Source organism: Andrographis paniculata, unplaced genomic scaffold (assembly GCF_009805555.1).
Source record: "Andrographis paniculata isolate CXL003 unplaced genomic scaffold, ASM980555v1 Contig66END, whole genome shotgun sequence".
NCBI classification, from domain to species: Eukaryota; Viridiplantae; Streptophyta; class Magnoliopsida; order Lamiales; family Acanthaceae; genus Andrographis; species Andrographis paniculata.
Window position 1 is genome coordinate 1,894,483 of NW_026137602.1, and position 15,147 is coordinate 1,909,629.

The 15,147-nt window shown below is 33.5% G+C and overlaps 1 protein-coding gene across 3 annotated transcripts in view; it reads right to left on the minus strand.

The window, feature by feature from the left end:
• Positions 1-14,760, minus strand: part of LOC127262938 (uncharacterized) — a 34,827-nt gene extending 20,067 nt beyond the window's left edge. Inside the window, exons 1-8 of one of the 3 annotated variants that reach the window (XM_051291807.1) lie at positions 14,492-14,760; positions 12,813-12,888; positions 12,190-12,270; positions 12,018-12,098; positions 4,029-4,105; positions 3,883-3,937; positions 3,721-3,769; positions 3,059-3,196 (exon numbers count right to left, since the gene is read on the minus strand). In XM_051291807.1, coding sequence (XP_051147764.1) covers positions 3,059-3,196; positions 3,721-3,769; positions 3,883-3,937; positions 4,029-4,105; positions 12,018-12,098; positions 12,190-12,270; positions 12,813-12,888; positions 14,492-14,590 — 656 coding nt within the window. In that variant the 5' untranslated portion in view covers positions 14,591-14,760. Of the gene's footprint in view, positions 1-3,058; positions 3,197-3,720; positions 3,770-3,882; positions 3,938-4,028; positions 4,106-9,892; positions 9,979-12,017; positions 12,099-12,189; positions 12,271-12,812; positions 12,889-14,491 lie in introns of all 3 variants that reach the window. The other 2 variants (XM_051291809.1, XM_051291808.1) reach the window with 2 other exon arrangements.
• Positions 14,761-15,147: the final 387 nt, after the last annotated feature.

The window sequence follows — 15,147 nt, forward strand, 5'->3', positions numbered from 1 at the left end:
TTCTTTCAACTTATTTGTTACATTTACGGCATCATCAAGAAAATGGTTCCAGCAACTGATGATAACTAGGAGGTCTTAAACCATAATTTCGTAACTTCTTGATTTGAAAGCATTTAATGGAATGTCGTTTTCATAGAAAAAAATTGGCAATATGCCTTTGCACTTCTTTTGTTTCCTCTTTTCCTTTTGTAGAAGCTTCGATGGTTTTCAAAACATAACTGCCCATATGTCTTTCTTTAACAATCTCTTCGGGTGTCTTTTCGAATCATGCAACAATTGACTTACTTTGTTTTCCAACTCTCGGAGGTTCAGAAAACTTTAAAGTTGATCGAGTCAACTTTCTTTTGCTCATTGTTCCTTAACTTTGATGCACTGAAGGCTTGGAAGATAAATTTGTAGCACCGTAAATTAATTCTCTTCTAACTCCTCATTGTCCTCGGTATCCTCAATATAATCAAATTCGGTAGTACCCCGCGATGCTTTATTCATCATTTTTTATGTATTTCCTCACGAATTTCTTATGTGGTGTTAAGGCACTTAACAACATCGCCGTAGCTCCCAACTAAATGTTTCTACAACCTCTTGACCCCAGAATGCATTTGATAAATAGAGCATCCAATTAAATCTTTGCTATTCAAATCTTGGACATTTTTGTTATCGGCTATTAAATTAAAACTAGTACAAAAAAATATAAATTAAAATATATAAGTCAATTACTAAAATACGAATAGAATTAAATAATAAAAAAATCAAATATACTTAAAAATAAAATAAATAAAATAAAAGAAGTTAAAATAGAACTTATAAAATAAACAAAAAAACAAAGAACTACCTAGTACCTACATGTAAACCCTACAGTCTACACGTAAACACTAGTATATTATACATTTACTATATATATATATATATATTACTAAAACAAAAAAAAAATGCATTTTGCATTTAAGGGTGTGATTGTTTGGGTGTTTGGATTTTGAGGTTGAGATTTGAATAGTAAAAATTTTGACTTTGAATAATGGTATGATGTGATGTTTTGAATGTAAAATTGATTTTTAGTATAATATAAAAAATGAAAAAAAAATGTTTGATTTGATGTTTTTGGAGGGAAAAAATTGGATAAATAGTGTAAATCCAATCCAATTTCCCAAACAAACACACCCTAAATAGTGCAGTGCAAGTTGTGCAACTATGATGACACTGCAGTCCTCCACTCAGCATTTAATTATGGGTGTGTTTGTTTGAGAGTTTGGATTTTGAGTTGGGATTTGAATAGTAAAAATTTTGAATTTGAATAGTTGTATGATGTGATATAAATAAGTGATGATGCGATGTTTTGAATGTAAAATTAATTTTTAGTATAATATAAAAAATGAAAAATAGGTGTTTGATTTGATATTTTTTTGGAGGAAAAAATGGAATGAATAGTGCATTTAAAATCCAATCTCCCAAACAAACACACTCTATATATACTGCAGTGCAAATATTAAAAAATAATTCTGTCTGCATCTGCACTAAGTATTTATATATATATACATATAATATACTAACTACAGAGTATTTACTCATTAAACTACATAAAACACAATTCTTACCTGAAGCGACAATGACGAAAGAAGACAAAAGTGAAAACGGTGGAGATGGCGGCAGCGAAAGAGACTTAAGCGAGACTAACACGAAGGTAAGGTTAAGTTCTAGGTCTGAATTTCAGGATTGGGTTTAGGGCTGGATTGGTTTAACCTTGAGTTTTAAGAATAATTAGGGTCCAAATCGCCGTATGGCGTCGCCTAGGCGTCCAGGCGTCGCTTTGGCGACGCCATCCCGCCAGCCTTGCCGGGCGGCGAGGCTACCTATTCTGGCGGTGTATCATCACTGCCAGGACGACTAGGCTATGACGTAACAACTTTGATCAAAACTAAAAACTTGACAAATAAGTTAAAAATATTCCCATGTTACCGCCGCAAAATTCTAGCAATCGGACACTAGGTCATCTTCACACGTGGCTAAAATCGGTGGCAGCAAAACTGTTGACCGAGTTGACCAATGTTGACTGGCGTTGACCACGTCAGTCAACTCACATGCGTTGTTTCTAACGAGGATATTTGGTGGCAAGTGTATGTCAAATAGGAATATAGTGGCGGTGATGGTATAGCTCAGATGCATTGGAAAAATGACATAGGTAAGAGTAGAATGAGGTGTATATTTTGGAAGCGGTAGTAGATCTTAGACTCGAAATGCAATCCTCCGGGTACATTCCAAGTTACCGGGATGTACCGGGAGAAAGCGTGGCTTTAATACCATGTTACATTCTGAGAAATTCTTTTAAGATATTTATTGACAATAAAATTATGGTCTATTTATAAACCTTATACAAAAAAATAAACTCAAATAATAACCTAATTAGTAAATATATCTAAATAATAACAACCTAATTAGTAAATATATCTAAATAATAACAACTTAATATGATAGATATGCCTAAATAATAACTATCAAATCTATATTTTTTTCGTTATTAAGTTCTTATTAGTAAGATGATTTTCTTTGGGTTTGTTTGTTTAGTGTTTTGATTTGAATTTTTTTTTTATTTGAGATATAGAGAATTATGTCGGTAATATAAAAAGTAATATTTTATTTTGAATGTTGAATTTTATGAGAGAATAAAATATATATATTAGTAATCGTATCGGAAAAAAAGTGTGGGCAAAAAAACCCTTACTTTACATTTTAAAAACATTATTTAGTGATTGTATGCAAGAAGCTTTCATTAAATATTTGAACTTCAACAAAATGTAGAAGCTATAGTGTGATTGGGTTTCAAATAAATGCATATTGTTCACTAACACCCCCGAGCCCCCCCCTGCCCACATGCTTAAATACTACCCCCAGGAGCCATGGTGCACAGGATGGCAAAAAGCCTTCACAAAATATGTAGTATGTGCTGCATAGTCTCCATACTAGATAGATGTTAACTATGGGAGAGCACCTATGGAACAGTGATTCTTAACAAAGGGAGTATGATATTAATTTCAAGAGAAATCAGACAGAAATGCTTAGTTACCATGAATTTCCAGCTGCATTAGAGATGATATCATATATTATCCATGGATGGATCCCAGCATGAGAACCTAGTGATAAAGCTTCTAGTGAAGCTACAAAATGAATTCCTTCAAGAAGCTCAATCACCATTTTAGCTTTACTGCAAGTAAATTAGGAAGACCTAAGTATAACCACAACATTGAATCATGAGCAGCAATATTAACTCCAATATATCAGCAGCTTCAAAATAAATTTGTGCAAAGGAAATTCAAGGAAATTAATAGTAAGTACATTGTATGCCAATATTGATTAATTAATGTTTTCAACAGAACAAAAACATATATTGGCCATGCAGAAAAAATAATCTTAGATCAATGGCACACAATACAGAATACACACAACATGCACTTTGCCAAAACAAGGCATGCAATCCTATCATAAATAAAATATCTTAATACGATCAGAAAGATCAAGAAAAATAAGCGAAGATGTAACTCATACAAATATATAAACGCTAAGGGAAGACCATGACACACCATGCAGCTAAGCAAAAGGTCTGAGAGCATAATCCATTGGGTAAGAATTGCGCTAATTTAGTGATTACATGCAAGAAGCATTATGTGCACCAAAAGAGGAAAAACAAAGAAACAAATAAAAAACCAGGCAATCGAGGAGAAAACATACCTAGCTGAACCGATATCACCCTCAAATAAGAAAAGCTTTTCGCACATTGCTGTCAACAAAACAAAACATGGGCTCAAAAAGTCAGATAAAAACTTGTTATTTCAGAGTAATGCCAATCAGAATCTGATACAAACAACCAAAAGAAGACAGGAGAAACTGAACCGGAAAGAAAGGGTTGTTCCTGAGAAGTAGATTCCAACCGCCCAGAAGAAATAATCTGATGATCAATGGCCAAACAAAGGAAAATGATTGGCCAGCCAAAATATGGAATCTGAGATGAAAATAAATAAAAATAGATCCACTCCTACCATGAATTGTTCATCGTAAATTTCTGTTGTTATTTTCAACACATACATATCAACAACAGTTTCCATCTGGTAATCCTCTACAATGAAAACATAAAATATATTATAGAGAGAAAATATGTACAAAAAAAAAAAGTGAGAGCCTGAAAGGAATGCTATCAACTCTAGTTGTTCACACCATCAAGGAGTAACCTTTATTCCCTTTGATATTTCCAAAAGTGAATATTGACAAGGGCATTCATGACTATTATGTGATACTGAAACCTCTGATTTAGTTGGCTTATAAATAAAAAGGAATAATATATTCTTACATTTGTTTTGGAAATTAGAGGATGTGACAAGAAACCAGATATAGGGAGATACATTAGAATGAAGCGAGAGAGCATATCGCCAAACATTAAGACCGGTTAGTGAGACATACTAAAAAATACTGAGACCTTAGAAAGCATAAGGATTTGCTTACTTAGAGTTTGATTCAGTTTCTTTACTATGATACCCTAATGATTTCCTATAAAAACATATTATTTCTTCTTACAAAACATCATATCAAATCCACTATTCAAACCGACACTCAAAACCAAACCTATGTAAGCAAACCCTAGAATAGTAGAGCACTTCGAAAAGGATTCTTAGGGCCAAGCAATAAGATCCACTAAAGTTGGATCATTTTCAAGATTCACTTATTTTTTGGTGATTGGTACCATAAAACTTCCCTCACCCTATCACACCCCTAGCTTCCTTAGTAAAAAATCTGCAAGACATCACTTTGGTGCAGAAAAAGAAGTCCTCCATACGACCATTGATCGCTTGGACTCCTTCACTCCATGGTTGGTGAAAAATCAACTTAGGTGGGTCAGCACTCGGAAAACCAGGTCTGGCCTGTATTGGTGCAATCATGATGACCATTTTGGACATACCATCTTCATCCTCTCAAGATATACCGTGATTGCATAATCAAATGTTATTGGCTATCTATCATATCCTTGAGCATGTTTTCCTTGACTAGAGGCCCGTTTCCTCATATTTATTTTGGGTGCAACTAACAAAATAGACTGATTGGATCCATGGTGTGGCCCCTCCTTGAGCTTAATTCAAACAACAACAACCTATGTCACCATATCTATAGATTTTCCAGTCTCACCTTCCATCACATCTCTTGCACATCAAATGAATTGGTTGACTTCTTTCCAAAACAAGGAGCTATGGGTTTCATTTATCTTTTTGTGGCTGTAAATTGGTTCTCTCATTGTTTTTTTTTAGTAAAAAGATTTGAGATTTTGTATTCCCTTGGGTTTATAGTTTTGGTCTTATAGCTCTAATAGGTAGTGATGTGATAGGTAATAAGTACCCTAATTTGATAGTTTTGAAAATTGTTTATATTTATTTAAATATATATAAGTTGATAACAAAATTAATAATTGGAGATTATGTCAAAGTAGAAAATATTTCTACTTTGAGCAAAACCTTGTAAAGAAATTAGATTTTTTTGATATGTCCATTGAATGAAATTAAACATCAATCATACCTTACAATTGAATCTGCGATAAGTATGGAGATCTCTTAGGGTGTGTTTGTTTGGGGGATTGGATTTTAAATACATTATTCATCACAACTTTTCCCCCCCAAAAAACATGAAATCAAATACCTATTTTTTATTTTTTATATTATACTAAAAATTAATTTTACATTCAAAACATCACATCAACACCTATTTATATCACATCATACAACTATTCAAATTCAAAATTTTTACTATTCAAATCCCAACTCAAAATCCAAACCCCAAACAAACACACCCTGTCGCTTATAATCAATACAATGGATAAAACACAAAAGTAATTAAAGAATCTAACAGGTAGGTGAGTAAAACAGAGTCATAGGCTTAAAATTGACTACATGTCACAGCCAAACAAATGTTACTGAGCTTTCCATGCAGGGGACATGCAGATACTTGTAAGATAATAGCCCAAAATATAACTTTTTGGGCATTCTTACACAGCCATGCAGGGGAGGTGTCGGATGACTGTAAATACATTTACAATTCATAAAGATTTTCACACACCCGTGCAGGAGACATGAATTCCCTTGTGTAGGATAGAAAGGACATGATCACAGACTTACTCTGCAATAAATATTGTAGGCCACATACGGAAAAACACCAAGAGAAACATGATCAAGGGTTTTTTGTTTTTTTGTTTTTTTTCTTTTGCTATAGAACCATACAGTTCCCTATAAAAACACACTAATTTTATATACAAAACATCACATCCAATACTGATTTCACCCCAAAACCAAAACATAAACACACAAGAGAAAAAAATAACCATAAGAGTAAAAACTAATGCTTATAGTGAGATTGTCCAACATTGTTTCACACATAGAAGTATCATGTTCAAATACCCACCATCAAATTTTGAAAAGGGATTTTATTCATAAGGGTATATTTTAAGAGTTTAGCCTCCATAAGATTAAAAATCTTGTAACTATTATAAAAGAGACTTTACTCTTTTAAGCAAATAGTTTTAAATGATTCAAAATCTCTAGCAACCATATATCACTTAACTATACCAATCATACCTATTAGCATAAGTGTGAAATGATGTAAATGATCGTCTCACTTAAAAGAATAAACTGTTAGAGATACAGCATTATTTATTTATTTATCTACAAACAGAAATCAACCACACACCTCCTCATTTTTTTATTTTTTTATTTACATAACGGAAGTCAAACAACACGTCCCCTTACGTGTAAAGGGGATATAGGCCACCATGCGAAGCTTTCTCGTGGACAACAATGAATGGGGGACAGTGGGTAGTTATTGTTCATGCATGTTTGCTGGATTTAGTTTGTTATTATTTGAGTTTTTATTTTTTTGTATGATACTTATTAATAGGCTTCTATTTCATTATTAATAAACAAGTCAGGATTTCTCCCAAAAAACAATATATAAAAATATTAAGATATATTTTAGATAAATATTTTAATTATTATTATTTATATTTGGTAGTCATTATTCATGCATATTAAATTGGTTTGCTATTATTTGACTCTACCCCTTCTCTCTGATTTCATTATTAATAAACAAATCAAAATTTCTCGTCAAATGTAATATGAAATTAGTCATGTTGTCTCCAGAATGTACCCATAGAATTGCCTCTCAAATCTGAGATACACATCACTCCAAAATATTTAACTCTGTTAAGGTAAGTTTATTTCACTAACTTGAAAAATATAGTAAAATTACATATATATATATATATATATGTACAACCCTAAACTATTTGGGTTCAAAGGCCTATAATATAATTATATACTAATTGATATATATATATATATATCAAACACTGTATATATAATACTCCCCTTCAAGTTGGAGCATAGATATTTGTCCTGCCCAACTTGTTACAATGACTAAGGGCCCGTTTGGATTGGTTTTTGGTATGAACTTTTGGCTTCTACTTCTTAAAAAAAACAGTTTGTACTTGTTTGCATTAGCTTCTATCCAAAAACAGAAGCAACTTTTGAAGCTCCATTTTTTAGAGGGGTAGCTTCTGAAATAAGCAGAAACAATTTAATGTTTTATCTTTAATAATAATAATAATAATAAGAATAATATAATATAATATAATATAAAACTAATTAATTTATCTATTATATTTTAATAAAAACTATTATTATTTATAATTTATATTTAAAATTGAGATACCAATTTTAAGTAACAGTATATGAATTTTTTAATTATACTAAAATTACTTAATATAATTTATAAAATTTAAAAATACAAATAATTTAATATTATATTGTAATTTTATTTTTAATTGATATATTATCCTTCTATTAAAATTTTTTAATATAAATAATAAAAAACTGACGAATCCACGTAATCTCACATACGGAATATGCCATCGCTCGATACTCTGATTCTGGACTTGATCGGTTTATTACTTTTTGAAGAAACCAAGTTACCACCCATAAATACACAGAACCCAGAGGTTGATTTACGATCAACTTTAGAGGTTGCTCAATCAGCATAAAAAAAACATTTGTGCCCATAGTTCTTATACAATAACCCCTACCCTGGAGTACCCCTCAATTACCCAAAAATTTATTCCAAAGCCTTCCAACATTGGCTTGTAGGAACACTCGTGAACTAATAGTATGGTAAGTCAGTTCACGAGTGTGAAAGATAGTTCAGTGCATTTATTTCATCAATCATAGCGGCACGCTAACCAAAATGAGATAACGCCTCAGAAAGAGATTTAGGAATAGATAAGAGTGAAAACAAACAAATATGATCCATGCGATAAGTGATCACTAGAAATAACATAGGCAATGGGATAGGCATACTAACGTTTAGCAATAAAGAGGTCCTCAGGAGCTTCGGGAAGTGTGGGCGGCAAATCAGCATACTATAAAGGAGGATCATGAACCGCAAACAAAGAAGAAATTGGTGCAGGCCATGGCAGAGAGGGTCTGGGACAACAGAAGTAAACATGCGGAAACGGAATAGGCTTATATGGAGCTTGAGATAGAGATACTGTATAAATTAACCAATTATCATCTGGAAGGGATGTAGGGGTACTAGAGCCGAAAGGAAAAGTAGTGGACTCAATGAAAACGAATCAAATGAGACAATGTAAAGGTTAAGATCCGGACTGTAGCACACATAACCCTTTTGAACTGATAGTACCTAAGCAAAAGACACTTTTGAAACCTAGGATCGAGTTTATTAATGTGTGGCCCAACATCCCGGCCATAGCATAGATACCCAAAGATTTTAGAAGGAATGGGAAACAAGGATTTAGAAGGAAAGAGAGTTTGTTAAGGGTCTTACTCCCAAGACTCATGATGACAGAATTAATTAAGAAGCACCCGTAGAAACAACATCTGTCCAAAACATCTTAAGGACTTTCCTCCTCTGAAACAACAAAGCACGAGTAGTCTCAAGGAGATGCCGGTTCTTGCGTTCAGCTACCTCATTTGAGAGAGTGTATCAACATATGACGACTTATGAAATATACCATGCTGACACACATATTGATTGAATCGATCAGAGAAATATTCTTTGGCATTATTACTACGTAAGCAACAGACTTGAGCATTAAGTTGAGTTTTAATTTTGGCACTAAGGGCAAGAAAATGAGAAAAGACTTCCAACCGAGATTTTATGAAGTAGACCAATATCATTCGAGAAAAGTCATCCACAAAAGAAAAAAAAAATACTGAAAACCCGGTTGACACTAACCGGCAAAAACCCTAGACATCAGAGAGAACTAACTCAAGCAGACTACCTGATCTTTTATTTGATCAAGGAACAACGCTAAACGATCAAGCTTAGCAAACTAACATGACTCAAATTCGAAAGACTTGACGTAAAAAAACTCAAAATGTAGTTGTTTTAGTAAGGACATAGAGGGATGACCAAATCGGCAATAAACTTCAAAGGGAGTATGGGTACCAAAACATGCCACGTGGGACTTAGACCCAGTAGGTGTAGAGATATCAACTATATAGAGCCCTCCTGAACGATGTTCACTACCAATAATCTTTTTTGTCGCACAGTCTTGAGACAGACAATAATCAGAAAAGAATGAGACAACAATTTAAGTCACAAGTTAATTTGCTAACAGAAATCAAATTAAACGCAAGGCCAAGAATATATAATACAAATTGTAATGGAAGACTCAATGGAGGATTAGCAATCCCAACCCCAATAACTTACGCAGTTGAACCATCCCCAAGGGTAATAGATGAATGACTAAATCAAATAAAAGATAAAAGGCTCGGGTTACCGGTCATATGGTCAATTGCTTCGATATCAATGACACAATATAATTAGATACTAATATATATATATAACAAACCCGTTACGGTTGCGTCCGCTAGTCACTTTTCCGACACATCCGATCAACACCGCTTCCACCACCATGTTCTTGACTCTAAGACAACACTGGCCACAAAACAATGTTTTCAAAAGTGGCGCGTGTTAGTCACCTGCTCTAGTCAACAACTGGTCAATGTAGTAAATATTTTTATTGCTGCCAACTACAGCCGCAAGTAAAGATGCGTATGGCATCCAATCCCAAATTTTTCAGTGACTATTTGTAAAGTTAGTTTCCTATTTTTGATCAAACTTTTAGTTCGGTCTTCGATCATTTGTCCTGCTACCTTCTTAAGGTTTATCGTTTCTGCTGCGACAAAGGATTGCTAGCCACCTCCGTGATAGAGAATCGCCGCCACAAAAAATTCTAATATGGCCAAAACCTTGATTTCTTAGGATTTGGCGCCACCACAACAGAGGATCTCCACCAACAAAAAACTTAATTAGACCAAAACCTTAGGTTGTGTTCTTTTGTAGGTTTTACCATAGGTTTTTACTATTCAGATTATTTTTTCCCTCAAAAAATATCACATCAAACAATTTTTTTTTTTTATATTATACTACAAATTTATTTTACATTCAAAACACCGTATCACCCTCTATTTATATCATATCAAACAACTATTCAAATTTAACTTTTTACTATTCAAAAACCCAAACCCAAAAACTTAAACCCACAAACAAACACATCCTTAATGTCTTAGGATTTAGCGCCTCCACAATAGAGAATCGCCACCACCAAAACCCTAATTCCTAAGGGTTTAGCATTGCCACTACAACAGAGGATTGCCGATGCAAACCACCAAGACAAAGGGTCGAATGATCTAAAGTTGATAACCAATTATGAAATCTGCCCAAATTGAGGCTCTGTTGCCACCGATCTCTCTTGTCAAACTCAAGTTGGCTTCTACGGCATTACCTTGAGTTTAATGGGATGTTGCCCCCGGTATCTTTTGTCAAATTCAAGTCAACTTCTACAACATTACCTTGAATTTAAGGGGATGTTGAAATGTATTTTAGATAAATATTTTAGTTAATATTATTTTAATTTGGTGGTTATTGTTCATGTCTATCTGTTATACTAGGTTAATATTAGTTTATTCTTTTTTACTATGCTTAGAAATAGACTTTGATTTTATTCTTCATAAATGACTCAGAATTTCTACCAAAATGTAACAATGTACTTATAAGAGACCACAAAGGTCATTTCCTCTATCCTTTCCAAGTTCAAAGGCTTTGAGAATTCGAATGCAGAAGAGATTTTGGTCACTGTTCACACTCTTAAAACACCAGCATTGTCCCCTCCCAAAATTATAGTTGAATGCATTTCAAAAATGCTCTTGCATGGACTCATGGCTCTAACCCTAAGATCACACATAGGTGGTACACGAATTTGCTAATCTCAACGCTAGGGGAAACATTGATCTATCAATTTATCTATAGCTTTCATTTTTATTTTTTTTTTATAACATGGGAATCCACAACTGCTACTATTCGACTGCGTTCTTGGTAAATTTTCGGTCGAACCTAATAGCTTGCAAATTAAGTCCGATAAAGCAAGTAACACAAGGTGAACGTGTGGCAGACAAGACCCGGGGGCATTAGGAGGTTTGAACCCATGACATCACGGTCACGAGTCTATCCCCACACTACCAAGCCATCCCTTACGGGACTGTAGCTTTCATCTTTTTGGATCTATGGTATTTTTGTCTTGAATTTGTATCATTAATAATATTAATTTATTCTCTCTTAAAACAAAGAAAAAAGAGAGAGAGAGAGAGAGACAAAGAGAGAAGATTCTGGCTTGTCTCGAAAATGAGATGACTATTACTGGAATTATGACACAATTTTCTGCATAGTTTACAAGGATTAGCGAGAAAAGTATATGCCAACCTGAAATTAAGTCACAGTTTGCTTAACTAGATAAGAAATAGAGTTCTATAGCTCTATGCAGTAGAATAAGACAGATTAAGAGGTGTGCAATCTCATGTAGCTGGTTTGAAAGACACAAACCACTGCAGTCTAATGTACCTTAGGGAACAAGTAATTGTAGAATAAATTGGAATTAGATTAAAGGACAGTTACTAACCATATCAAATGAAGCATACCTTTTAGACTTTTCTCCAGTTTTTGAATATGTGCAGGGAGTATGGTCGAATGGATAATGATGACTGTGTCTTTCCTCAATTCTGAAATTCAGGAAAAGAGTAAACACCAGTTCACTTTAAAATGAAAGAATACCAATTACTAAAGATGCTCCTGTCACAAGCATGAGATGACCTTTCAGAATGCCCGCATCACCATAAAAAAGATCATTTATTTGATCAGCATGAGATACAAGAACGATCAAAGCTTTGACATCTGCACAAACACACACACACACACACATGAACACACATATGGATAGTGTAAGTACAAACAACTACACAAGGAAAGAGAACTAGACTGACAGAATATGTTTGAATCAAGAAGCATCTTTCTGCTTGACAGGAAAGATGAATTTACTTTGTTCAAGACTCAGAGGAAGATTGTAAATGCACCATTCAATGATAATCAATACAAATAGAAGATAAGATTAAGATCAGTGAATTTGAGTTCTGGATCACCCTGTCCAGTTTCATATTTGTTGCTTGTATATTGATTTCACCTCTGTGATTTGCACATGGTCAAGCCCATCCATCTTAACCAGCAAAGACCACTCCAATTTAAGTCCAGGAAACCATGAATCCATGATTTTACTTTGGGCACTTATCATCTTTATCATAAATCAATTTTAGAATCACATAGTAAAACCTAAACTTTTATTGATTACTAGCCAAAGCATATTAAGATGACAAATTTTATTCCTGAAAATTCCGAAAATGTAAGCTGGAACCCCTCAAAAGATAGAATGATATCCGTACCTTGCCCTGCCTCCTTTACACTATAACACTTTTTACCACCTAGCTTTGCAAAGTCGTCCATTAACTGACTAGACGCCTGCAATGGAAAGTTCTTTAAAAACAAATCACACCATAGAATTAACCCAAACTGAGGTTTGTCTACTTGGGTTTTAGTTTTGTGCTTTTATTTTGGATTTTGGACTGAACGTTGGTCTGAATGATTTTCTGAGACGAAATAGCATATTTTCATAAATTATCGTGGGATTTACATATTAAATAGTGCTTTGAATGTGATGTTTCGTGAAATGAAAGTGTATTTTTATAGAAAATTGTAGGGGTTGCATATTAAAGAAACTGAAACCAAACTCCAAGGGTGTATTTGGTTTTAATTTCAAACCAAAATCACATTATTCAATTCACAGAATTTCTAAAAAAATTACAATGTTTTCTCTCACAAATATCATATCAAAATACCATTTAAACCAAAACTCAAATAAAAAATCCAAACCCAATCCAAACCAAACAAACCCAAGTAAACAGAGCCTCATCAAAAGGCAATTTAAATGTATAAAAACAGTAAAGGAAAACACATGATCATTTATAGTTCCTAAAGTAGTCCTTTATGATGTCTTGATAACTTCTTGCAAATATATATTGACTTATACTCGTAATAGCCATCATTACGGCATTCATTTTCGGGATTATTTACTTTTTCCTGTGTATCCTCTATCTAGGCATTACCAATCATCTGTATATCACTACATTTCACCAACTACGATCACTATGATTCAAGACTTTTTCAATTCAGAAGTCCACGCTCAGTCTCTAACTAACACAAGACTCCACATCAATTGAACAGATGTATTATTTTGTTTTGACTTCTTAAATCTCCTTCCAAATCATATTTCAAATTCCAATTCAACTGAACCCTGCCAACGACTCCTACAGATCATCCCATCAAATTAAAGCAATGAAAACCATATAAATAATTTTACATTATAACGGATATGGTCTATATGCATAACTGCTGGAGCTATAATCTCTCCATAAAAACAGCCGCTAACCTCCTTGATGGTAGGAAGGTAGCAAAGTTCAAAACCTTTTTATTCCCTCTATTAGAAAAGAATGTTTACATCATCAGACAAAAAGTGCTTAGAAGAACATCAGGGAACCACTAAATCGAGTCTTGACACCAACAGTTGTAGGTATGTTCTTGGGTTTAGTTCTGGTTCAATGCTTATGATTCTATTTTTTTAAGGTTTGTTTTAGTCTCGCACTATTCATACAAATTTTCGCCCTCATAACCATCGAATCAAACGCTTATTATTCAATCCTTATAATTCTATTTTTTTAAGGTTTAGTTTTAGTCATGCATTATTCATACAAATTTTCGCATTCAAAACCATCTAATCAAATTTTATTCAAAACACAGCATCAAACTCCTATTTATATTCCATCAAACAGTATTTCAAATCAATTTATTACTATTCACAAACCCCAAATCCAAATCAAAACCTTTCGTGGAATGCAGAGATTAAAGAAGACGACTGAAAGTTGACTGCCACTACATCACAAGAATTTTCTCAGTTCTCATCTTCATCTCCTCCGAGACAATTATTAAATAAAGATCAAAGCACGAATACTGCATACGAAATCAATGAATAAAGATAATTGAGCATTCCCAAAAGGGCACGCCACACCTCAAATGCTTGCGCTGCATAGCCAGACCGAAGAAGAGAAGCTCCCAATTTTAAGGAAACCTCGTCCAAACCCACAAAACCCACTTTGCTTTCAGCCATTTCTAACCGAGAACTCCCTAACCTTCTCGAGAAAAGTTGGGTGATTGATGCCAATCAGCAAACCTGTCCCTGTGTTATGTTTGCTTATGCTAACGCTTCCACTCAATCTAGAGGAAACAGAAGACGCCTAAGGATTTGAAAAATAATTATAAAAATAAAAAAGGAATAAGTTCAACGTGCTGATGCAACGCTGACTCTGTAAATTAAATGAGAGAAATCACGCTGCAATTTACCATTAAAGTATCGGGAAAAGACCCGCAGAACGCACATGGTTCTTGATTTATCTAGTCATCAAAAATAAAAACTAATTAATTTTAAAGAAAAAAAATTAATTTTGAATATAGTATAATAAAAATTTATCAATTTTTTTTTTTTTTACTCAATGTAAAAATCTCATCAATTTTAATTTTATTATAAACAATGTCAATCAATTTTGGTGTACCATTAGAAAATTAAGAGAAATTGTTGACATTGACGTAATGGGGTTGACAACTGAAGTGGAAACCAACACTGCTACTTGCAATTATACACACAGCTGTGTATAATTAAGTGTATAA